At 36.5% G+C, this 26,531-nt stretch overlaps 1 protein-coding gene and 1 long non-coding RNA gene across 3 annotated transcripts; one reads left to right on the top strand and one right to left on the bottom strand.

Annotated features, from left to right (window-relative positions):
- On the bottom strand, positions 1–26,034 carry LOC135781108 (N-acylneuraminate cytidylyltransferase B-like). The gene is made up of 8 exons (XM_065291407.2): positions 25,491–26,034; positions 22,658–22,800; positions 13,665–13,817; positions 13,323–13,456; positions 13,148–13,242; positions 12,878–13,049; positions 5,826–5,976; positions 1–2,386 (listed from the first exon to the last, which is right to left on the bottom strand). The coding sequence occupies exons 1-8, from the start codon at positions 25,775–25,777 to the stop codon at positions 2,025–2,027; spliced, it is 1,497 nt and encodes a 498-aa protein (XP_065147479.1). The 5' UTR covers positions 25,778–26,034; the 3' UTR covers positions 1–2,024.
- LOC135781753 (uncharacterized) lies at positions 5,983–10,203 on the top strand. Of its 2 annotated transcripts, XR_010545231.2 has the most exons (6): positions 5,983–6,892; positions 7,416–7,510; positions 8,554–8,684; positions 8,767–8,826; positions 9,356–9,660; positions 9,764–10,203. It is a non-coding gene; the product is annotated as an uncharacterized lncRNA (long non-coding RNA). The 2 variants fall into 2 exon arrangements; XR_010545230.2 differs by having other exon boundaries at positions 9,356–10,203.
- Positions 26,035–26,531: the final 497 nt, after the last annotated feature.

The raw sequence follows: 26,531 nt of genomic DNA on the forward strand, positions 1-26,531 counted from the left end.
TTTAGCATAGTTTGCCTAATCTTGTGACTGCATAGATCAAAAATCTATCCTTAATTGAAATCTATGATTTAAGACTATTTCATTTTTCCTTTACTTCCTGATGACTATGAATATTTTGTTGTGACTATATTCACGTCTTGAGTGCCTTATGTACTTACAGTACCTATGCAGTGTTATCCGACTAACAAAAATGTAAAAATTTTGAATGTCTGTAAAATCAAATGTCTTTTACAAACAGTCTGTTAGAGAGAATGGTTTATTACACGTTCTGATTCAAAAAGTTACAAGCTTGAATTACAAGATATAAATATAGATATAGTAAATAAGACATATAGTTGCAATTGAGATCCTTAAGATCAGTTGGTGTATGTTTTTAATGGATGTACTGTATGATGTCCCTTTCCTTCAGCAAACACAGCAAAGTAACCACAAATTTTTTTTCCTTATTCTATTCATTTGACTATCAAAATGTATGTAAACACATCTGAACAATACGTCTACTGTTTGTATACTGTAGATCAAATGTAAATGAAAGTGTGCATGGAAATCATTTATAGTTGTACAGTTTGTTTCAAACAGAAAAATAGAAAAGCAAACTTTTATCACAGCACTGTTGAGGTCACTAAAAGTCTAATAAAGCAATAAACCCCAAGAAGCAGTGGGTTACCAGTGCATTTTATAACAGCTAAGGGGCGTTGTTAGGCACGATGCGAAGCGGAGTGCCTAAAACCACCTTAGCTGTTACAAAATGCACTGTAACCCCACTGCTTCGAGGGGTTTATTGCGTTTATAAAACGGTTATTTCATATGCATAACATTAGAGGGATTTTATAAAATAAAACACAAATAAGTTGTAATTATATTAGTACAATTATTACTCTTCCGCCAAACAAAGTAGTTCCTCAGAATCAAGTGTGACTGAAACAGAGCGCAGTTCCCAACCAACAGAGATGCAGCAAAGACACAATGAAAATATGATTTAAGACTGTAGTGTTTATTTTATAAATCAACATTCATCTAATTTATACATAAACATTGATATTGTGCAACTGTTGAAGTGATGATCAAATATGCTTGGAAGCATGCTGAACTCTTTCCCCGTCAGCGTTTTTATTTTTTTTAAGTTGCCACCCAGTTTTAGATTAATGCCTTGCAGAAAAATTATCTTCTTTAAATAAACATAAAATATCAAATGAAAGAACAGACCATCCGCTTTCAAAAAAAAAAACAAAAAAAAGTTTCATCCTACCTTCATTTGTTCTCTTATCACCTCTCAACTTTTTTAGCTAAAAGCGGAGATAATTCCATTTTTTTGAAGATCTTATGTAAGAGATCAGATTCAAAGCCATCAAAACTAACACGCTGTGTTTTCAGTGTTGAGTGAATACGTCAGTGTTTAAGTTGGGTAAAAGCGCCACCCAGTGTATAATAGCGGACGTATGAACTTGAGTTAGAAACTCCTCAGACAAAGTTTTCTCTTTATCGACGAGATGACTCAACAATATTTATTGACAGTTATCTGGATATCGCCATTAATTGTGCAATTGTAGACAAATTTAAAATATGATTAAAGAGTGTGGTGTTTATTTTCATAAATCAGTACGCAGCAACAGTGGCGGAGTGATACTTATGTAATGTGGTCTGAACCGTGAGGTTACCGGTGTATTTTGACACGGCTTAGAACGCGTTTCAACCAATCAGAATGAAGAACCAGAACTGCCCGTTTTATAATGCTGCATTTACACCAACCGCAGTAGAGGCGTGAAGCGAGTGATTTCAATGTTAAGTCAATGTGAAGACGCGTTGACGCGCATCTGGACAAGTTCTTATTTCTATAGAGACAGGAATAAAAAGGATCTCGCTTGGAAGAGTGTCAGTGAGGACATTGGGCAACCTGGTAAGTTGTAATACACATTTTACTTTTGAGTCACGTGACGTTTATCGACCCGCTCCATTTATTTTCCCCCTATAGTAAGGTTACCAAATACAAACCGATAACTCTCTCGATAAATGCACAATCAACATCATTCATCTTGCAAACAGACAACCGCATTAGCACTTGCCCCTCCCACAAGAAGTGGATTTTGCCTCTGACGCACTTTCAAACCGTTCAAGCGGCAAACTAGGCGCGGTTGACGCGATTTTGACACCTGAAACGCGGTTGGTGTAAATGCAGCATGAATGTTGTTGATGTCTTCATGCTCATCTGCGACTTGTGTTTTTTTCTTCATCTGCAGGATGTACTGAGCAAACTCAAAAACCGCCCCATGACCCGCTGGTCTCTGACAGGTGAAGTTAGCTGCAATGAGACGTGACACAGGTGCATCAGGAGGTACAGCATTCAGCCCCACCTGCGTCATGATCTCCACATCTTCACATTCTGCACCTACCAAAAACAAACATATCAGTCTTAACAGGGCACATATAGATGGCCAGAGTGAAAGCATGAAGTATAACAATGTTAGCTTTCATATTACAACAGTTCAAGGCCTTATGAACTACAAGAACAAACAAAAGTGCATGTAAGGGCTTTGTCAAAATGTTTGTCTAGGCACAAAGCTATGCGGTTTAAGGTGACATGAAAAGTGTATAATGACATGTTTATAATGCTATAAACCTAGATTAAGAGGACACTTCCTGTTAACTGAACAGCTTAAAAACATACTAAATGGTTGTTTTTCATAGATTAAAGACTGCCAAAAGGTTTTTGTGATGGGAGTTAGGGACTGGGGTAGGTTAGGGGAATAGAATATATAGTTTGTACAGTATAAAATCCATTGCGTTTATGGAAGTGTGTGTGTGTGCGTGCGTGCGTGCGTGCGTGCATGCGAGCATGCTTTTTATCAAGCTCTTTTTGTACTTTTTATCAAGCTTTTATCATGTTTAGATTCGGTCAATAAATTTAATGGGAATGAAAAGATTATTAGTCAGTATTGAATTTTTTTTTACCAATGTCACTTTAGTTATTTAACTGGTATTATACACGTTTTAATGCCTTTTGCTGCAAAAAGCTCTAAGTACACTGGTAGAATAAATGGTCACAATGTAAAAAATGTTGCTTTAGTTATGCAGCAGTTTGCCAGTAACTCGCTGTAGATTTAAATTTTTGTTATTTACTGGGGACAGTTTGTTCAAAGTTAAAAATTAAACATTAACAAGTCTTTATCTTCACGGAATAAAACTATAAAATAACAGCCTTATCAATGTTTTTCTGTTTTTGTCCTTTAAAATTTGGATCCCAGAATGTTAGGCATGTGGCTGTATTTCTTTTTTTGTTTGTTTTATTCTGTAGAGATAAAGACTTGTTAATGTTTAATGCTCATTTATCTTTGAACAAAATTTAAATCAGTAAGTTTCTGGTAAACAGCTGCATTACTACAGACATTTATTTTTTACATTGTTTACTTAAAAACTAGCTAAAAGTAGAAGTAGTTGCTCATTTGTGCTATTAATTTAGACATGCTACACTCTGCTAAAATGGCTGGGTTATTTTGACCCATAAGGGGTAAATATTGGACAGAACACATGCTGGGTTAAAAATGATCCCATGATGGGTCAAAAATGACCCAATGTTGGGTTGTTGTTATGCAACCATGAGTAATAATAACCCAGCAGTTGGGTTTAAGCAACCCAGGAATTGGTCAGTTTTAACCCAGCAGTGTGTTCTGTCTAATATTCACCCATTATACGGTAGGTCAAAAATAACCCAGCCATTTTTAGAATGTACTCGCCTCACCTACTTATTCTCACCTAATTATAAAGTATGATAGTATGCGATTTATGATACAGTATAAGAGTGGAAACTTCAGCTTGGAATAGAAAAAGATAATGATAAAATGCTTTATTTAATTTTAATACAAATCACAGCTAATGTTTCCATTTTGCTTAATCATTACTGTTCATCTTTGGGAAAAAAGTCTTAAAATTGAGTAGCCTACACATGTGCCAGTGCGATTTCACAAGTCTTGACCTCAATTTCAATACTAAAGAAAAAAAAATTGTTTGTTACACTCTTCTTTCAACCATGTAAGATATTTAACCAATTTAACTCTGCGGACCCTGTACCAGGTCCAAAATTAATTATTATGACTTAATATAAAATATTTCTTTAATTTTTAATGTTGTGTCATGGACCCAGTACCACATATGAGATACTTTTTGAAAGTTTAGAATCTCTACTTTCTGCAGATATGCATCACTTTGAGATATTTTACTGTAAGAAAGTTATTTACACTTTATTTACACTATCAACCCCCATTTTTTTAATAATTAAATATTCACATATTTCATATTTTTCGAATATGACAAACATGGGCAAGTATTATATCAAATGAAAGCTCTCATTCTCAGGAATAAGGCTACAGCGTTATTTATGTTCTATTATCATCACGTATCCAACAATCGTCGAATGAATAATGAGGTAAAAAAATGGTCTTTTGTAAACGTCTGTGAAACTTGAGTGTAAACTGCCTCAGATAGCACAGATAGCCACAAATGATACACCATCTTTTATTTTAGGTCCTACTCTAAACAATGAGTCCATTCACAGCATTTTCTTTGGTTGTGTGCACAATTAATCCCTTGCTATTTATTATATGTGCAAAACAAACAAAAAAAATATATGAAACATTTATTTTCACACCCTTCAGTAAAATGAGAATAACTTTTGAATGCGACATGCTAAAGAGTTCGTTCTTTTTTTGGGTGTTTACTGTCTGCTGCTGGTAACAACCAGAACTGTCTGCAGTCTACTAGAGCACACAGAACCAGAGTTATCCACTTTCAAATCCACATTGTTTACAACACAAAAAAAGAAAATGTGATGTTTCATCACAATGAAAAATAACCTAAATAACCATATTTGTCACAAACAGCAGCTTTTTATGTAACTTCAAAGGGTTTTCTGTAAAATGATATAAAAATATTGCATTTATTCCACTGTATGTGGTTATGGTAGCACTTCAAATATTTTTAGGCGGAAATTGAATGCAAAAATTATTCCTCCCTTCAGTGAATAACTTTTGCATAGATTACGATAGAGAAAAAAAATGTTTCCTCTATAAGCTGACGATTGCTGGAATCAAACAAGTTTTCTGCAGTTTCGTGACAATTCAGGGCCAGAGTAATAGACTTTTTTAATAAAGACTTTAGAAAAAAAGCGCCTATATATTTTTGTGTTTATTAGAGGACTGACAACACATACAACTATGTTCAGCACTTTCAACAGTGTTTTATGTAATTTCAAAAGGTTTCCTATAAAATGATACCAAACTTTTGTATGTACACCTCTGCATGTGGGTATGGGAAGCTTTTGAAATTGGGTAGGCCAAATCCAAGCAGAAATCTATTTTCTAATTAAATCTAATTAAGTTGTTTAACAAGAAATATGTAAATTATGGCCACAGTTGTTACAATTACATGGTCAAAGGACATATGGGTCACATGACAATGAAAACATGGTGGATTCATACTGCACCAACACATACTACAATATATAGAACATACTGTTTTAATTAAATAGAAGTAGATACTTTACATTACTCAGTATGTACTGTCATAGTACACAATTTAATATGCAGCTTAATTGTCTATGGTGCGCATCTGCCATCTTGGAATCAAAAACATTTTAGATTGCAGTGACATCCCTTTTTTTACATGTACGCATTTGGCACTTATATCCAAAGTGACTGACAGTGTTTTGAAGGAATATGTTTTATCAGTTTGTGTGTTCCTGGGATCAAACCCTCAACCTTTTGCACTGCTAATACAATGCTTTACTGAGTGAGCTACAGGATCACCTGTAACCATCAATGTAGGATTCTTACCCATGAAGGCCACCTCATCCTTCTGCATGTTTTTCACTTTCATCAGACACTCCAGATCTTTCTTCTCCATCACGTGACACCCTGTCTGCTTAGAAATGGTCTCCAGCAGATCTTTGGACACCGTCTCATTCACATTAGATATAAGAATCACCTACACTCTAAAAAATAAAGGTTCCTTGAGGTTCTATATAGAACCATGGGGTTCTTTACTTGGCCAATAGAACCTTTTACCAAAAAAAGGGTTCCATATAGAGCCCTTGGAGGGCAAAGAACCCATTTTATTAAAATGGTTCTATAATTCACGTTTGTGACTGAAGTGTAAACAAAAGATTACACAATAATTACAGACCTACACAACTCATTTACAAACCTACACAACTCATTCACAAACCTTTTTGTGTCAATAGGCTGTGGTCAAATAAAGAGAGAGTCAACAAATAGGCTATTCATATTTATTGTATGACTTATTTCCTGTGAGCTTTTTTATGCAAGTTTGTACATTAGCATGAAACTTACAGTGCAGTTTGCGTTTTTGGTGAATAACCAGGTGTTTTCTTTATTTTGTACATTCTATATTGTCAATGTTTAATTTAACCTGAAGGGGCATTAAAAACAAATAATCGCAAAAGTGCCCTCTGGTGGCGTATATATGCGTTGCACCATAAGCGAAGATGAGCTTGTTGGGTTATATGTTGGGTAATTTTGAAGCAGAGCCAGCTTAATAGATACATAGCTGTTTCTCAATATTACTTTCTCTAGTCCACAAAATGTATTTTAAACATAAGTTCAGGCGAGAATATATATATATAATGTTCAAATTTGCAGTCGGTTTGTAAAGTGAACGCCAATTTTAAAGTTTAATTACACAAAGTCGGAATGTTACCGGCGTGACCACCGGGTGTCAGTGTTGTTCTTCCCCAGAGAGAACTCCTCCCATCCCCCCACACAGACGCGTCATCTCAGCTGAACTCCTGGCTCTCACTGCATGGATACTTGACGCGGGAGTTTACCTCAGGATTCATGAACAGTTTTTCATCGACTTATTTCTGATTTATTTGAAGGAAAAGGTTTGTATCATTGTTTTTAATCATTTAAACTATTTCTGAATGCAAAAGTATGCAAAATGATGGTTCACATGACATAACTGTTATTAAACTAGTTTTATTAGCTTCCGTTGGCTAATGCCCAGTAAATCTAAACGATGTTTATGCTTGCTTTTAAATGATTTAAATATTTCGTTTGATCAAACGTTTTATGAAATATGTCTAAAACATGGCTTGTTTTAATAATTTTAGAAACGTTACAATGTAACGTATTCTAATGGTTTAGAAATTCAGTTTAAAACAGATAACGTTAATATGAGGAAGAAACGTGTACGTTTTAAATAAATAATCGTTTGTTGTAAAAGTTGAAATCAAACTGATGCTTTTAATATCATGTTTAGATCATGAAACTTTAGCCTTGAGTTCACAGACAGGGTCACATATTGTGAACTCTCATTTGGTCTGTGTAATTTACAGACATTTTTATCTTTGTCAAATGTTTTTGATGATGCCCCACTTAAATCACAGTTTTGGCTCTTTTCCACAGACCCTGATGGATAAAAGATGGATATTTTTTCCTGGAGAAGCTAAAACAATGTCACTTTGAGGTTCTGATACCAGCTTTTACAAAGTTATTTACAGGTAACATGAAAATGCACTTGTTTTTTATTATTTAAAGTGATATGTTGATATTACAATGAGGCATATCAAAGCATTTCTTTATTAAGAATCCCTGCTTATTTTGCTGTGAGTATGTCATTTTCAAAAGTGGTATGTAAGGTTGCACGATTAAAGGAATAGTTCACCCAAAAATTATATTAAACTCATGATTTACTCACCCCCAAGCCATTCAAAATGCATATGTCCATCATTTTTTTGACGAACACATTTTGAGATATTTTAGAAAATGTTTTAGATCTTTCAGTTAATCAAATGTAAAGTTACAGGGTCCACTCCTTCACGTCCAAAAAATGTGCATCCATCCTTCACAAAAGTCCAAACGGCTCCACGATGATAAACAAAGGTCTTCTGAGGGTAACCCGCGCCGTTTTGTTGTAGAAATATCTATATTTAAACTTTATAAACGGAAATAACTAGCTTCCGGTAATACTGCCATCCAAGACTCCTCTGTATTCAGGACAGCTCTCATTTTAAATGCGGACGCGACCAAGATGGCGCCATTAGCAGAAGCTAGTTATTTTTGTTATATTTCTACAACAACACTGCACGGATTACCCTCAGAAGGCCTTTGTTTATTATCGTGGAGCCATATGGATTTATTTTGTGAAGGAAGGATGCAAATATTTTTGGACTTGAAAGAGTGGACCCCATAACTTTACATTTGATTAACTGAAAGATCTAAAACATTTTCTAAAATAACTGAAAATGTGTTAGTCTGAAAAATGATGGACATATGCATCTTAGACGGCTTGGAGGTGAGTAATTCATGGGTTTAATATAATTTTTGGCCCAACTATCTCTTTAATTGTATAAAATTGTCAAGCCTATCTAATCGGTAAAGCCGGTTTTGTGATTAGTAGTAAATTGCCATAATCTGAAAACAGGTGAAGCACCGTTAACTACATGCCGTAGTTCACTGACAAGCTAGCACATATAGCATTCATTATCGCATAAATTTACATTAAAGTTTTATTGAAAATGAATGCATGATTTGTCATTTTCAGAGTTCACCAGACTTCTCTGTGTTATTTCCTGACCATGCCGAAAAGCTATTTGAAACTTGGGCATTGCATTTTCCAGACAGAATCCTGCACTTCCCAGCCAAGAACCAGGAGCATCAACAAATCACCTCCAGGTACACTTGGGAATACAATAGTTGTTTGCTGTGTATTATGACAATAAAGTTACTAATTTAACCTAAACATTTATCTCTACAGAACCCCATGATGATATTCCAACTCCTGTCTACAAAAGTGGGAAGAAAATCTTAAGTCTATGTAAGTAATGGAAGTATTGCACACTTTGCTTTGCAAGCATTTAACCTAAAACATTTAATATTTTGTTTGTGAACTAGCAAGAAGACATGTTTACAAGTACGAATAGAGTTAAAACTCGGACAAGAAAAATTGTCTTTCACTCGCACATCCAAAACATTAACTTAAGGGACAAACGTTAATGTCCAGCCTTCTATTTATTACATAATATATGCTAATAAAGTGTTGGCTATATTAAGTAATAAGGGCAAGTATGCAGTTTGTTGCAAAATCAAAAAAATCGGGCTTACTGCCAGGTAAAGTGACGTGGCAGAATCTGAAATTACTGTGAATCTGAGTTATTGGCATGAACAAAGAGTATATTTTAAGGTTATTGAAATAAAACAGAAATTTATACATTTCATTACAATTAAACTAGACACTACATTTGTGTGTATGAAATATGAATTGTTTGGTTTTGTATAATAATGCTGCATCATGCAATTAGAGTCTTTGCCTGCATTCTAACAAGTGTTATGTCTGTTTTCAACAGGTTGGGACCAACATGGTTGCATTCTTCTGAGAGGCTGATGTGACAAAACCATTCCCATTTGTCCTTGGATTGGAAGATGGCGATCTCTGCCATCAAGCCTTCGTTGTTTTTGACAGACAGTCACTCCAGCAATACACCCTCCTTGGTGATGTTGACATGTTTTAAACTTTTTTTTTATGTTTTGGACATTAATTTTACCAAGCAGTGCACATCAGTGTGGGTGTTTTTGAAGACTGTTGTTTACAAACTCCCAAGAACGGAATCCCTTTCTATAAGAAGTCTGTGTAGTTATTTGTCATGCTAAGGTGATAACTGATGTTGATCATATATTGACTGTTTGTGCAACTTTGTGTTGATCTTATGTGTTACATTAACCATTTCTTATTACACGGTTCTCTAAAATGCTAGATTCTGATTGGCCAGTCGTGACATTCTACTACTGCTCAAAACTAAAAACTCCAATGCTGCAAATCATTTTGACAGGTACTGTTTTATATTACACAAAAATTAAATATCAATGTCTATTAATTACATATCCGACATTAAATTTATAAATGATTAAATGTGTTCGTGACATTTGTCCTGAAGAAACTGTTGGGGCTTTTTTCTGTGATGACATGCTGCCAATACATTATCCCTTACTTGTACAACTTTTTACTTGATCTAATTGTAATGTTAATTGGGGATCTGTCATTTTAGATTGTGAGATATAATACTAATATATTTTTTTATTTATATATAATATATAAACGTATGTATGTTTATTAAAAAGTGAAAATGCTTAATGGAAATAATTAAATAACTAAATGGTTGAATGAAATGAGACATTTTAAATGTAAACTAAAGTTTTGCTGTCTAATACAGAATAAAGAGATGTGATTTTAAGTAATTTTTATAGATTATAGATACAGATTTCTGTATAATACAATTAATAAATAGTAAACTTTTATAATTTTCTGGATCGGTTATAATTTCTTTTCAATAATAAATTACTCATAATAATAAAGAACCTTTAATGGTTCTAAATAGAACCATCTAACTTTGATTCAAAGAACCATTTGGGGTTCATTTTAATGAACCCATTAAAGTGGTTCTATGTTGAACCATTTGGGGGTTCCATATATGAAGCGGGTGATAGAACCATTTCTGGTCCGATATAGAACCATTTTTTTTAAGAGTGTAGAAAGAAATAGTAAAATTATGTGGTCACGTAATCTACTAGATTAATCTTTGTCCCAAAAATAAATTGCGCTGTACACCATCCTATTAATTAATGAAACGAGTGAAGCAGGTGTGTTTTGGTTTTATTTCAACATGAGTTATACAATAAGATACACTGTTTTGCCTAGTGCAAAATGTGTTGAACCTGCATCGCATAACAGATGGATCAATAGTAACACTAAATTGACAAATGTTTAAGTTGTTAAAATATACCATAACGTGGTGTAGATTTGTTTCCATTTCAACAACAAACAAAAAATTTACGTGAGTTGATTAAGAAGTTGTATGCATGATTACTTCAACATGGATAACAACATTTGTAATGCATGTATTAGATATAGATAATAAAATTCATATAATAAAAAATCCCACGAATTTCATGGCTTTCTGTGTTAGTCGTGTGATCTGAGCTTTTAGTGATCTTATGTTTCAGCATAGTTCAACGATTCGGGTGTTTCTCGAAACTATCGTTCCAGCGGACGCTCGCAAACTTGGTTGTAACTACAGCTGTTGAGTTTTGGTTAGAAGCATAGTTCATTGTTATTATGACATGTAGACTGGCACTGATCAAGCTTTTAAAACAAAATAAGCAAGCAACATGCAGTGCATTTTAAAGCCATCATTCTAAATATATACAAAGTCCAATTTACGTCTTTAAACAGTTTGTAAACAGAAGTAAAGAGCTGCCTAGGAGGAGTGGCGTACAGTAAGAGGGAACTCGCGCATTCATGAAATATCTTGAAATATAACAACAGAGGACTAAATCACGATCACAAAATCAGTCTTCCGATGCAATTTAATTTATTGCAGTAATAATCCAACAAGATCTCACGGAAAGTCGTGTTATAGTCATACAAAATTTGATTAATTTATTCGTGCCTTGAGCACAAAATGTCTTTTTCGTGTCACCTGCACAAATTTCTATAAATGGTTTTTCGTGTAGGTGGCATGACTTTCTTTTTTTGTCATTTTATGTATTGGTTTTAGGGATGCACCGAATCCAGATTTTTAAGATTCAGCCGAAACCGAATCCTACTCGCATCCTTATTCCATTACAGTAAAACACATTAATGAGGTAAACAACGTTAACAGCAGTGTATTTTTCATTTTATTTGATTTTAACTGTAAAAAAAGGATAGGCAACATTATGCCAGGATGACAAGTGGGAAAAACTTTTTTGACAATTACCATAAGCCTATGCATAATGAAAGCATTGCGGTGTGATGCGCTAGTTTTTTCCAGATGCGTCCACGAAATGTGAACCGCCCCTAAGGCTCACTGAAAAAAATGCTTATCTCCACGTCAGCACCCGATGAGTGTAATCAATGGCCACGTGACCTTGACCAGCGTAGCGCAAGCCTAGGGTTCGGTTCGGTGGAAAAAAATCTAAGATTTGGCCAAACCCGAACCCCGTCAAAAAGCCCAGTATTCGGCCGAATCCGAATCCTGGATTCGGTGCATCCCTAATTGGTTTCTACTTGTTTTTCTTCCGCTTTTAAAACTATTCTCGCCTGGAGTTGGGGTTTGGGTTAGGATGTCTAAAAATTTTACCGAAAGTGATTCTAACCCCAACCGCAAGCGTCAATGGTAAGAAAACAGGAAAACACAATGAGAAAACAATACATAAAATGAAACGAAAAAGAAAGTTAAGCAACTCAAACAAAAAACATTTATAGAAATTCACGAAAAAGACATTCGTACTTAAAAGCTGAATTTTGTCCACGGAAACGAATAAAAAAATTGCGCAACTATAACCCGCCTTTCCGTGAGATCAGTCTGCAATAATCTGACATTAAATCGTTTTAAACAGATTATAAGTACCCCATGTCCCACATGGCATCATCAACTATGTTGTTGAACCAGCATGGTTCAAACGACGAATGTGCAAAGTTATTACATTATTGGGAAACAGTCTTGACTAGGTAGTTAGTTTCTCCAACTATGCAGTGGTTCAGCAGTAAGTTATGTCGATGTTCCGGAAATGCACCCCAGGCCGAAATCCCATATAATTTCACGCATTTCAGCTACATTTTTATTAACTCAAGGTGTAGCTCACAGCATCCTGGACATATGGAAATTCAGCTTTTTAGTCAGTGAAAGTCATGGAAAGGTCAGGGAGTTTGACATTTGAATTTGAGTGGAAACCATGAGTGATTATCCTGAGCTTTGATGTAAAAAATATTAACTGCATTTTAAATCCATCAAAAAAAAAAAGTAAGTAAAACTATTAAAACAGCTTTTACATCAAAAATCAACTATTTGAGATTTTATATCCTTATTGTTTCTCAAGCCCAACTGTACCTCAATGTCTTCCCTCTGCAGTATTCGAATGCCTGCCAGGTCTCGACTATTGATGCCAACAAACTGCTCTCCTGAAACAGACACATGTATCTGACCGTTTGTCAGACAGCCAGATACACTGCACAGAAACAACCTGATATCCGTTTTCTTTTTTTCTCCAAAATATCCGAACCTGAATTAAAACAGAAGCGTTTATAAAGAAGTGAAATGTTAACAGACTTGAATTACATAATGAAGACTGGGATTGTCAATGAAAAAAAAAAACTTTACCTCAAAATTCTCTGCTCAGCCACCGGCCAATCTATATCCACATCAATATCAACACTGTATTCTGGGAGCATCTCATAGTAGCCCCACTTCAGCTCCTACAACAGGTTGAAAGTACAAATCAATATCACTGATTGAGAAATGTTAACACTTGATGTTATATGAGGAGGGATTTCACCTCCGGAAGGCCCTTTTCCACAGCTTCTTTTGTGTAAAAGTAGAAAGATCCGTTTTCATAGAGCTCCCCGGGCCAGTCTTGACGTCTTGGTCTGTATCCTGGTTTGATGTTCAGAGGCTTGGTGCGTTCACCCTCTAATAACAATTAAAGAAATAAAGAATATTTTTTATGATGTTTTTGAGCAGCAGTTTTTTTGTCCAAAGTTATCGAGGAGTTTGGGCATCATAATGTTCAGCACAAGATCATGAAGTGACTGGTATGACAGTGAATTACAATAAAACGCCATTATCTACGTAGTAATAACAAACAAACAAACACTACTAGTACCTCAAATATTTTTACCTTTCTTCACCTCAGTCCAGCGAAAATTATGTCTGCGCACAACTGAGAACACACAGTCATAACCCTGTTCAGTGATCTTCTGCAGAGCTCCAGTGATATGAAACGGGTGCAGACATGGGGACGTTGCCTGAATATGGCAAACAATGTCCACCTCTATAAAATAAAAGTGTACGCAAAGTATACTTTATAGCATATATGTAAACATTGTTAATTCTCATTAAGTATCAACATTCATAGCTAAATAGCGATATCTCTAGCTATTAATAGTCTATCCCAGTTACCAACTTTCTATCAAAATAATGTGATAGCACAACCAGAAACAGCTGCTCAGTCTTGTTTACTTGTGGAAGGTAATTCCCCGAGACTTGTTTTGAGTTGTGTGATGGTTTGTACATCTACAAACTTCACACGATGGAGCTATTTTTACCTCCGGTTGCTATGAGCTTAATAGAGAAGGTAGTACTACCTCTAGTATGGCGGCACCATGGCATTGACCTATACGGTTAAGCAGCCAACTCACAGTCTAGTTATTTTTTAAAGGGGAAATTTCACAAAACTTTTTTATGATAGAAAATAAATCTTTCCAAGAGTATGTATGTAAAGTTCTAGCTCAAAATACCATGAAGATTATTTATTATAGCATGTTAAAACTGCTACTTTGTAGGTGTGAGCTATACTGTGACGTTTTTGAGTTTGTTTTTAAATGCAAATGAGCTGATCTTGTGTAGTGCAGATTAACAGGTGGTATTATAATAATAAGATCCCCTTCTGACATCACAAGTGGAGACACATTTTAATTAACTATTTTTTCACATGCTTGCAGAGAATGGTTTACCTAAGTAACTGGGTTGTTCTATTTATGTACATTTTATATGTTAATAGAAGCACTGGGGAACCAGTTATAGCACTTAAACATGCAACGGCAGATTTTCATGATATGTCCCCTTTAATGTTTCTGTGCCTCCACCGTGGGAATTTGCTATTGTGATTTATTGTGCTGCGTTACTTCATTTTTCCCACCATGTCCGATACTAAAATCATTGCGACAAACTTTGCAAAAGCGTGGGAATTGTTGACGATGCGTCGCAAAATTTGCAGCTATATTTTGTTTTTTCGCCATAGCACCACATGAGCTTTTTAATGCCGTTTTTAATCAACAGTGGAAACAAGTTGTAGGTTGCCAGATTGAGGTAAAATGGGTTTAAATTTGTATTGTGTGAGTAGAATGCCTTTTTATGCAAGATCTGACAACTGGAGATCCTTGAAATAATATATTGATGTGATTATTCATATAACAAGGTAGTGTCATACAAATTACGGGAGTTTCCCGAGAGAATTATAAAACGAGAAGGGACGAAAGATAGGTGTGAAATGAGTGTTGATAGGTATTATTCACTAAAATCTTTCATTGTTAAAAGCCACTTAGAGGCTGAAGCAGGAACTCAGCGCATTTGCAGTGAGATTAGTAAAGCAAACAAGAATTTCTTAATTAATATTATATTTAATTGCACAGACAGATTTTCCCAACAGGGGTGGCCAACCTTAAATCAGAAGTGGCACAACTCATGCATGCTTAGATTCCTTACTTATTCATTACTTACTTATTCATTTACTTACATTTGCTATATGTCAGAGGTCTCACGCCTCTGGAGCAACTAGGGGTTAAGTGTCTTGCTCAGGGACACAAGGGTGTGTCACAGTGGATTCGAACCAGGTCTCTCACACCAAATGTCAGTGTCTTATCCACTATTATAATTATAATAAAAAGCAAGAATGCATTTAACATGCCTTTTATGTACCTTCCGTTTTAAGATCCGCCCACTTCCAGTACCATCCGAATACAAATACAGATACAAAATATAGCTGCAAAGCAGCGATGGCGGGGTCAAGCCAAAAAGGGCACAAAATGAAGTATCAGTAATGACTGTCTTGATTTTAGATCTAAGTTTTCAGTAGATTAAGGCAAAAATAGAAATTTTTCAAATCTTGAGACCACTTGGTGGCGCTGCACCGAAACAATAGATGGTGCCTCGGGTCATGATTGTGATGACACCCACCAAATTTGATATACATATGATTAAGCAATGTTGAGATATAGCCTCAAATGACTTGACCACTGGGGGCACTGCACCGAGACAATAGATGGTGCCTCGGGTCATGATTGTGATGACACCCACCAAATTTGATATACATATGATTAACCAATATTAAGATATAGCCTCAAATGACTTGACCATTGGGGGCACTGCACCAAAACAATAGATGGTGCCTCAGGTCATGATTGTGATGACACCCACCAAATATGGTGTACACACAATAAAGCGATCTGGAGATAAAGCCTCAAAACTCTTAACCACTAGGGGGCACTGAAAAGTTTACAAGGGCTTTCAAAAAATGTTGCTGATGAAATAGGTGGCGCTGTAACAAAACATTCAATGCACCCTCAATTTACATTTACAAGTTATTAAACATTCACCTATTCATACAGTGTCAGCCATGCGAGAGCCATCCAGCTCATCGGGAGCAGTTGGGGTGTAGATGTCTCGCTCAAAGATACCTCAACACTTGGTCAGGTGGAGCTGGGGTTTGAACCACCAACCTTCCGATTTGTGGACAACCTACACTAACCACTGAACCACTGGAAATACGCAAATTAATATGCAAAACTTTTGCAAATATAGCCTCAAATCCATTTCGTCGTGCTCGCCATCATATTTGTTGATGCGCTATACAATAACTGACTGGTCTATCAAAATCTTTTTATGACTTTTTGTCTAGAGTCTAGATTGTGTGTACCAAATCCAAGCCAATCAAACAAACGCTGTTGGAAGAGTTTGAAAAGTTGGTATGCTTTGTAATTGAAAATGGCAAAACGTTTTGGTATGGTTTGACTCGGCATGCCTCAAGGAATCTAACAATAACAATTTCATGATTTTAGACTCAATTTTGCAGTATATAAGCAAAAACAGTCACTTTTCAAATCTCGTGACCACTAGGTGGCCCTGTGACAAACCATTCCATGCACCCTCAGTTCATGACATATAACAGTTGGGGTTAGATGTCTCACTCGTGGACACCTCAAGACTTGGTCAAGTGGAGCTGGGGTTTGAACCACCAACCTTCCGATTTGTAGACAACCTACACTAACCACTGAACCACCGGCAATGCACACATTAATGTGCAAAACTTTTGCGAAGATATAGCCTCAAATCCATAAATTTAATATCAAGTTATAATTAGATATAAGCAAAAATAGCAATTTTTCAAATCTCGTGAAAACTATGTGGCACTGTGACGAAACTGTGCACGCACCCTCATGTCATGACTGCCATCAAAACTATTTTGGCAAAGATACAGCCTCAAATCTGTTTGTTCGCGCTATACGTAAAATGTTATGACGCAGTATACGGAAACGGATTGGCGAATCGACACGAATTCCATAACTTTTTGCCATTAGTGTCTCTAGATGCTAAACACCCATTCTTTACGCAAATTGGACAAAAGCTCTAGGACGAGTTCGAAAAAGTAGGTTTTACAAACAATTCAAAATATCAAAATAATTAGCATAACGGAAATGATGTCATATGGTGCAATCGAATCGGCATGAGCCAAGGAATCAGAAGAAACAATAATTGCATTTCTATGACGTATGGGTCAGCAGTTACAACCAAAAATGCAAGTGAAAATTTGGACTGTTGGTGGCGCTATTGGGTTTGACAAAGACACTCCAAATTTGGTGTCGGGACTATTTGGAATGTCCTCTTTGAGTGTGCCAAATTTCATAACTTTCCGACAAAAAAAGTTAAAATTCAAAATGGCCGACCCCCAAAATGGCCGACCGAAAACATTTTGGTATCGTTTGACTCGGCATGCCTCAAGGAATCTAACAATAGCACTTTTATAATTTTAGACTCAAGTTTGCAGTAGTTATAAGCAAAAATAGCCATTTTTCAATTCTCGTGAACACTAGGTGGCGCTGTGACGAAACTGGGCATGAACCCTCAGGTCATGACTGCCATCAAAACTACCAAGTGTCGTGTGAATACGTTCAACTTTGGCGAAGATACAGCCTCAAATCCGTTTTTCCGCGCTCTACGTAAAATTCGTTGACGCGGTATACGGAAACGGATTGGCGAATCGACACAAATTCCATAACTTTTTGCCATGAGTGTCTCTAAATGCTACACACCCATTCTTTACGCAAATTGGACAAAAGCTCTAGGACGAGTTCGAAAAAGTAGGTTTTACAAACAATTCAAAATATCGAAATAATTAGCATAACGGAAATGACGTCATATGGTGCAATCGAATCGGCATGAGCCAAGGAATCAGAAGAAACAAGAATTGCGTTTCTATGACGCATGGGTCAGCAGTTATAACCAAAAATGTAAGTGAAAATTTGGACTGTTGGTAGCGCTATTGGGTTTGACATAGACACTCCAAATTTGGTGTGATGACTATTTGGAATGTCCTCTTTGAGTGTGCCAAATTTCATAACTTTCCTACGTACGGTTCTATGGGCTGCCATAGACGCAATGGCGGAAGAAGAAGAAGAATAGAAAAATATAGCTGCAAGCAGCAATGCCGGGGTCAAGCCAAAAAGGGCACATAAGAAAGTAAAGTTGAATTCGGATGAGCAGTTTAAAGAACCTGGGAAAATCTCTTGATTTCAGACTAAATAATATAACAGTTATCAGCTAAAAAGCTGTGTTTTCATTCAGTGTCATCTCTCCCTCTCTTTCGTCGAGCATTGATAACTAGAACACTGACGTAAAAATGAGTGGTGCTTCTAGTGGCAATACTCAGCTCACAACATGTTACAGTGGTGTTAATGAGTCAAAAGAGCCCACCCCCATGTCTCTGCGATGTTCTGATGCAGAGAAAAAGCTCTTGCAAAAACAGTTGATAACGTATTCTCATTGGTTGCTAGAGAGTAAATGGACATCCACTAGTGATTATAGTCAAAGCCATGAAAGGAATAATCCATGATGACTCATGGTTTTAGATGTGTTGTTGCAATAGTTTTAGGCAAAAAATGCGTTATTCTATCTCAAAACCAGTAGGTGGCGCAATGACAAAATTGTGCATGCAACCTCAGGTCATAACTGTGTTACATCTAGCTAGTTTTATGACTATACACTTTAGATTAGTGAAGAAACAGTTGTATGACCATAGGGTGGCTTGATTTCAAAGGTTTTGTTAAATTATAAGGCCAACTAGTGGTGCAACCATACAATTTTTTTTGTGTAGCCTCAGACTGTGGTCGTACATCAGCGTATCAAATATGGTGAAAAAATCTCTTTGCGTTACGAAGTTATAGCCATTTATGTGTAAAAACACAAAATTTAAAGGTAATTTTTCGTTTTTTGCAATTTTCAGCCATTTCTGATGAAAATTTTAATACAATGCAAATAGAACTTTTTGTTCAGAAGGTAATGCAATATTCTTCCTATGATGTTTTCGAGTCGATCAGAATTACGCTCGCGGAGATATTCGCGCATGTTTTTTAAGTGCTATTTTGCCGCACAGGGTTAACCGTAAGGCCAATTCTGGCATGTTTGGTATCGTTGGACTCGGCAACTATTCAGGACTCCAAGGAAACAAGTCCCATGAAAATACGTCGATCACAGCCAAAGTTATATGTGTGTAAAACATTCGTCTTACCACTAGGTGGCGCCGAGACGAAACTGTGCATGCACACTCAGTTCCTGACTGGCATCACAAGTACCAAGTGTCGTGTCAATAGGCCAAAGTTTGACGAAGATACAGCCTCAAATCTGTTTTTTTGCGCTCTACGTAAAATTTGTTGACGTGGTTTACGGAAACGGATGGACGAATTGACATGAATTCCATAACTTTTTGCCGTGAGGGTCTGTAGATGCTACATACCAATTTTCGTGGAAATCGGGCAAAAGCTCTAGGACGAGTTCGCAAAAGTAGGTTTTACGAATAATTCAAAATGGCGGAAAAATTTTCATGACGGAAAATGACGTCATAGGGTCCAGTCGAATCGTCTTGAGCCAAGGAATCAGAGGAAATAAGAATTTCGTTTCTAGGACCTACGGATCAGAAGTTATAAGCAAAAACATAAGTGCAACTTTGGACTGTTGGTGGCGCTAGAGGGTTAGAGATAGAGACTCCAAATTTGCTGTGGGGACACATTGGACTGTCCTTTATCAGTGTGCCAAATTTCATAACTTTCCTACGTACGGTTCTATGGGCTGCCATAGACCGCAATGGCGGAAGAAGAAAAAGAAGAATAACTAATAATAAGAAAACTAACAAATACAATAGGGGTCTTCGCCCCTTCGGGGCTTGACCCCTAATAAATATAGCTGCAAGCAGCAATGCCGGGGTCAAGCCAAAAAGGGCACAGAAGAAAGTAAAGTTGAATTCGGATGAGCAGTTTAAAGAACCTAGGAAAATCTCTTGATTTCAGACTAAATAATATAACAGTTATCAGCAAAAAAGCTGTGTTTTCATTCAGTGTAATCTCTCCCTCTCTTCTCGAGGAGCATTCACAACTAGAACACTGAAGAAAATGTGAGTGGTGCTTGCAGTGGCAATACTCAGCTCACAAAATGTTACAGTAGTGTTAATGAGTCAAAAGAGACCACCCCCATGTCTCTACAATGTTCTGAAGCAGAGATATAGCTCTTGCAACAACGGTTGATAAGGTATCCTAATTGGTTGCTAAGGAGTTAATTGGCATGCACCAATGATCTCCAAGCCATGAAAGGAATAATACATGATGACCCAAGATTTTAGATGTACTGTTGGAGTAGTTTTAGGCAAAAATACCATATTTCTATCTCAAAACCACTAGGTGGCGCAATGACAAAATTGTGCATGCAACCTCAGGTCATAACTGTGTTACATCTAGCTGGTTTTATGACTATACACTTTAGTTTAGTGAAGAAACAGTTGTATGACCATAGGGTGGCTTGATTTCAAAGAATTTGTTCAATTATAAGGCCAACTAGTGGTGCAAGCATACTATTTTTTTTGTGTAGCCTCAGACTGTGGTCGTACATCAGCGTATCAAATATGGTGAAAAAATCTCTTTGCTTTACGAAGTTATAACAATTTATATGTAAAAAACACAAAATTTAAAGGTAATTTTTCGTTTTTTGCAATTTTCGGCCATTTCTGATGAAAATTTTAATATAACGCCAATAGAACTTTTTGTTCAGAAGGTAATGCAATGTTCTTCCTATGGTGTTTTCGAGTCGATCAGAATTATGCTCGCAGAGATATTCGCGTGTGTTTTTTAAGTGCTGTTTTGCTATGCAGGGCTAACCGTAAGGCGAAATCTGGCATGTTCGGTAATGTTGGACTCGGCAACTATTCTGGACTTCAGCGAAACAAGTCCCGTGAAAAAACACAGATCAGAGCCAAAGTTATAAGCATGTACAACATTCGTATGACCACTAGGTGGCGCTGTGACGAAACTCTGCATTCCCCTCTCAGATCCTCACTGGCATCACAACTACCAAGTGTGGCGTCAATAGACATAAGATTGGCAAAGATACACACTAAAACCTGTTTTTTTGCGCTCTACGTAAAATTTGTTGACGCGCTATACAAAAACGGAATGGTTTATCAAAATTCTTTTAATAACTTTTTGCCCTGAGTGTCTCTAGATTCTGCATACCATTTTTCGTGGCAATTGGGCAAAAGCTCTAGGACAAGTTCGCAAAAGTAGGTTTTATGAATAAATCAAAATGGCGGAAAATTTTTCATGACGGAAAATGATGTCATAGGGTCCAGTCGAATCGTCTTGAGCCAAGGAATCAGAGGAAACAAGAATTTTGCTTATATGACTTATGGATCAGAAGTTATAAGCAAAAACGTAAGTGCAACTTTGGACTGTTGGTGGCGCTAGCGGGTTAGAGATTAAGACTCCAAATTTGCTGTGGAGACTTTTTGGACAGTCCTTTATCAGTGTGCAAAATTTCATAACTTTCCTATGTACGCTGCTATAGGCTGCCATAGACCGCAATGGCGGAGGAAGAAAAAGAAAAAGAAAAAAAAGAAAAAGAAAACTAACAGATACAATAGGGGTCTTCGCCCATTCTGGGCTTGACCCCTAATAATAAGAAGAAGAAAACTAACAATCCCAATAGGGGTCTCGCCCATTCTGGGCTTGACCCCTAATAATTTTGAGATCATTACATATACAGATACACACAAATACTGACTCTGTTGCACACCCCATATGATACGCAAGTCCTTCCAGTTCACTTATATGGTGCATCTTTTAGTGTAATTTTATTTATTGGTTCACATTGGTTTTCTGTTTTTTTTTAACCATTGTTCCTTGGGTTGGGTGCTGTATTTAAAAATTCGATTTTTTTAAATACTGTACTGTAATAGGTTGTTGTTTTGCATGTATTTAAACACCATATAGCATTAAAACTATACCGCTACATTGGAGTTAACAACATACACTGAGGGAAATAATTTTTAACAAATAAAAAACATTTTACATGGATTAGTTATAGTTGCATTTTCATTTGCATAGATTCAATGCTAACTGTATTAAACAAGTCAATGTTTCACCCAGTTAGACACTTTCAAAATGTTGAAATTAATTCTTATAAAGTTATTCTGTGGTTCCATATGGGGGTTCGGATGCGGGTATAAATTCCGTTGCGAGGATGATTTATAAAAAGGATGGTTGCGACTGCAAGTGTTGCAAGGAAGATTTATTATAACAGCGGGTTCGGGTGCGTTAAAATTAAATTCTTATTTAATTAGACTTCATAACCCTTCTGTGAATAATGAGGTACAAGTAACGTTGTGCTGAAATTGTCAGCATATAAAATGAAAATAAAATGTTGAACTTAACTCCTTTGTGTACGTTTGGGATTTACAAAATCTGCAAAATGTATAGATTATGTGTTTTCACTTTGGCCACCCCAATCTTATCTGGCCACCCCTGAGATAAACTTCTGGCTATGCCCCTGGCATAGATAGAGGTATTTTCTTACCAGGTCTATGCTGGATGAACTCTTTGATGGTCTCCAGTGAGCTGGAGGAGTCTTTGGAAACTTCAGGAGTGCGCCGATGAACTTTTGCACCACAGGTTCGAGCAACTTGTTCAATCTCATCGTGATCAGTAGACACCCAAACACTGCCAAACATCACATCAGCTATTACATTACTGAAGTCGTACCTTTTTTTTTTTAAACCAGAGACACATAACCAGTTATTCAACAAATTATATTGCCATAGTGTGTTTCACCTATGACCTTTACAATTCTAAAACTATAAACTGAACAGATCAAAATTGAATGTAATTATTATGGTTCAATAAGTCAAAATCCGAAAAAATCTAATAACAAAATACAAGCATTAACAAATCAACAAATTTGAATGTTACTGGTTTAATCAGCCAATATCACATTACATTATTCTAAGTAAGCATAATTTAAAATCTATTAAAATGTAATTAAAATAGGCATAAAAAAACGAAAACAATAAAACTAATACAAACTATCTCATTGTAAAAATGATTTACAAAAATACATGTTGTTGTAAAGTTTAAGTAATTTTGAAGAGTTAAAACATTCACATATTTTAAATAGTAAGTTGAATTTGTTTGTCAATAAAAATGTAAGGCAGCAAAATAGTGTCACGGTTAGTCCGTGTCATGTTTTGTTTCTGTTCCGATCGTCGTCACCTGGAAATTCATTGAATAATTACCTGATTCACTTCACCTGTTTGTCATTTAGTCTGTGTGTATTTATACCGGTGTTTGTGCAATACTCACTGCCGGATTATTGTCGCAACTTCCACGTCTGTTCATACTTAACTGCCCGGTGTTTGCTACTCGTGTTTTGTTTCTGGTTTGTTATTAAATGTTATTTATTCATCGTGAATTTGCACTTGTGTCTTTCTTCCTGTTCTCAGTCGTGATAATAAGAAGACCAAGCTAACACACGAGAAGCCTGCCATCCATCTTACCCAAACCAAGCGTATTCTCCAAACTGAGCATCATCTTAGAGTCGAAGATGAGTGACATTAAATCCATTAAGTCAGTGAATCATTTTTAATGATTATTAAACTTAATCAATTAATGCTGATAATTAACAATTGCTAAAGCATGTCTATTTTTTGCAGTTTTTAAATTCTTAAAATGATTTCATTTTTACAGTATTAAGCATTAAATAGTCAGCAATTTAATTGATGGGGTCTCAATTACAACAACACGTGGTAGCATGTTATTTCAGCCATGATGTCCAGAGATAAAGACATTTTATCTGGCCCACTTTAGATGAAATAAAGTCCTGCTCAGATGTATTACAGTAGCTGTTTTCTGTCTCTAAACCATAAAAATATTAAAGTAACAATTTCTGCAATAATCTGTTTCACTAGTTCGCCTGCGCATTCAGGTCTTAATGATTAATGGTAAACGAACTTTGCTTGCTGTCCTCGAAGGGAGCTCTGTACCTGAGCTCTGAACCTTCAGAGAGAGCGAACCTGAGGCTGGGGCTTGAGCCCCAAGTTCAACCCCCTGCGACGGAACTGCAAAAAGGAAGAAAGATAGGCGAAAGAAAGAAAGAATGAATAAAGGAGGCGATGAGGCGGAGGAGATGAGGCGGAGGAGGGATGCCGGAAAAGAATGCAGTTAGATGCGGAGGCCTGAGACTAGTGATGGGTCGTTCGCGAACCCATGAAATACATGTCATAAAATGTGTTAGAAAGTAAAATTTAATCCTTTCTGAGACACTGTGACAACATTAATTTCATATTTAATGTTCAAATAATGTTTTGGCAGATAAAACCTTATAATTCTAAGTGAAACGTGTTTTTTTTTATTATGTGGTTCTATTTGAATTTGACCCATTGAAAAAACACCCATTTACAAATTTGAGAGGATTTTGATGCTATTGTATATTAAGAATACATGTAGGTTCCTGTTATTTTCATGTTTGAAAGAAACTTGTTCCCGATTTAAGTTTTCCTATATGTAATGCAAAAACTTTGAAGCTCAGTATCTCAAAACTGCTCAGAACGCAGATAGAACTGTATTGCATAGAACCTTAGAATTCCAGGGGACGAAATAATGACAAAATATTTAAAAAATCCAGGGTTATTTAAGAGTTATGAGATTTACTTTACACTGTAAACAAGTATTTATCACGACTGGGAACAGGAGTAAGGACACAAGTGCAAGTTCACGATGAATAAATAACATTTAATAACAAACGAGAAACAAAACACGAGGAGTAAACACAGAAACAGACGTGGAAGTTGCGACAATGATCCGGTAGTGAGTATTGCACAAACACAGGTATAAATACACACAGACTAATTGACAAACAGGTGGAGTGAATCAGGTAATCAAGCAATGAATGTCCAGGTGACGACGATCGGAACAGAAACAAAACATGACACGGACTAACCGTGACACTTTAGCTCTTGGCTCTGCATATGATTTTGTGTAATGAAGAGTACAGTATATGGACACTGATCAAACACAAGCTGTGACACTTCAGAAAATGGAACCTGTTTGTACTGTAACAGCTTAGAACATGCCTGGAAGTCATACAAATCTATACTCTTCACCTGCATGAATTGTTCCTGTTCAACATCACATAATGTAAATAAGTTTTCACAGAATAAGAATTTGTGAATAACTCAGTTTAAAAAAAAAGTAAGATAGAACCTTATAATTACAAGAGGACGATTTGTATAGCCTACCGTATTTAGATGAACTCGGATTATTCAAAGAAAGAAGCACTTTAAAAATAACGTAACATTAAAAGAATGAATTGAGTTATTTGAAATAAATGTCAACTAAATTTGAAGTGTAGTTGCCTGTCAATGACGTCTGAATCCAGTGCAGCTCTCACTACCCATCCGATGAGAGGGACTCCAGCCAGAACCTTGATGTTCTTCAGCGGTATTCCTTTACTGCCACCGCGAGCCAGAATCAGAGCCGCCCGGTGCGGTTGTTTGGTGGACGGGTCACCGACGCCCGGATTCACCCAAGACAGCTGATGCCTCCCGTTTAGATCCGCAACATATCCGTTACTAATGCGGATCCGGTTCCGGAGTCGTCTGGTGTCTGGGACTGGGACTTGCGCGCACCTTTTCCTCTTCATTAGCGCAGGATGAGATACACACTTTGTTGGACACAAGGGGCGTCGCACCCTTGGGGGAAACACCCACACTTCTCCCGGTGAGAGGGTTCAACACCCACACTTTTTCTGCAGTTTCGCAAGAACGGCTTAAGTCGCTCCTCCGTTTCTCTGGCCGCTCTGTGTCTGCGCTGCGCTACGCTGCCTCCTCTCCCTCCCTCTCGTTTGCAAGCTGATGATTGCTCATAGCCTCAAGCTCAACCCTCTCTTGGTGTGTCCTGTTTATTGTATCTCCCTTTTTCCAGGTAGGCTTCTTTGAATGAGTGTTTAAAAAACTTTATTAAACACTTTAATCAACTCTATGTAGCCTATGCTTTTGAGGTTTTTCATTTGGCTTGATATGTGTTTGGGAATGCTAATTAGGATATTGTTCAACAGCTGGCTAAATTCGGTCATGTAGACTATGTGGCATGCAATGTATAACCTGTGATGAAGAAGGCAGGGAATTGACGAGGAGGAGGGACACATTGCCATTGTTAAGGAGTGCATTAATGGGTTTATTGCTAGGGCAATTGATTTTGATATTTTGAGCATTGTTTATTGATAAGCTATACTTTGTAAAAACTTACCTGTTCTGTGTGATTGTACTTGTTGAGGAGAAAAAATTAGAAATGATGACATAGTTCTTCAACAGGTATGCAAACAATGAAAGAAAAGTGTAGCCTATATTATTTTAATGTAAAAACGGTAAATTGTTACATTATTTAGACCACAAGAA

This window comes from Paramisgurnus dabryanus, chromosome 23 (genome assembly GCF_030506205.2).
Source record: "Paramisgurnus dabryanus chromosome 23, PD_genome_1.1, whole genome shotgun sequence".
In the NCBI taxonomy this organism is placed as follows: domain Eukaryota; kingdom Metazoa; phylum Chordata; class Actinopteri; order Cypriniformes; family Cobitidae; genus Paramisgurnus; species Paramisgurnus dabryanus.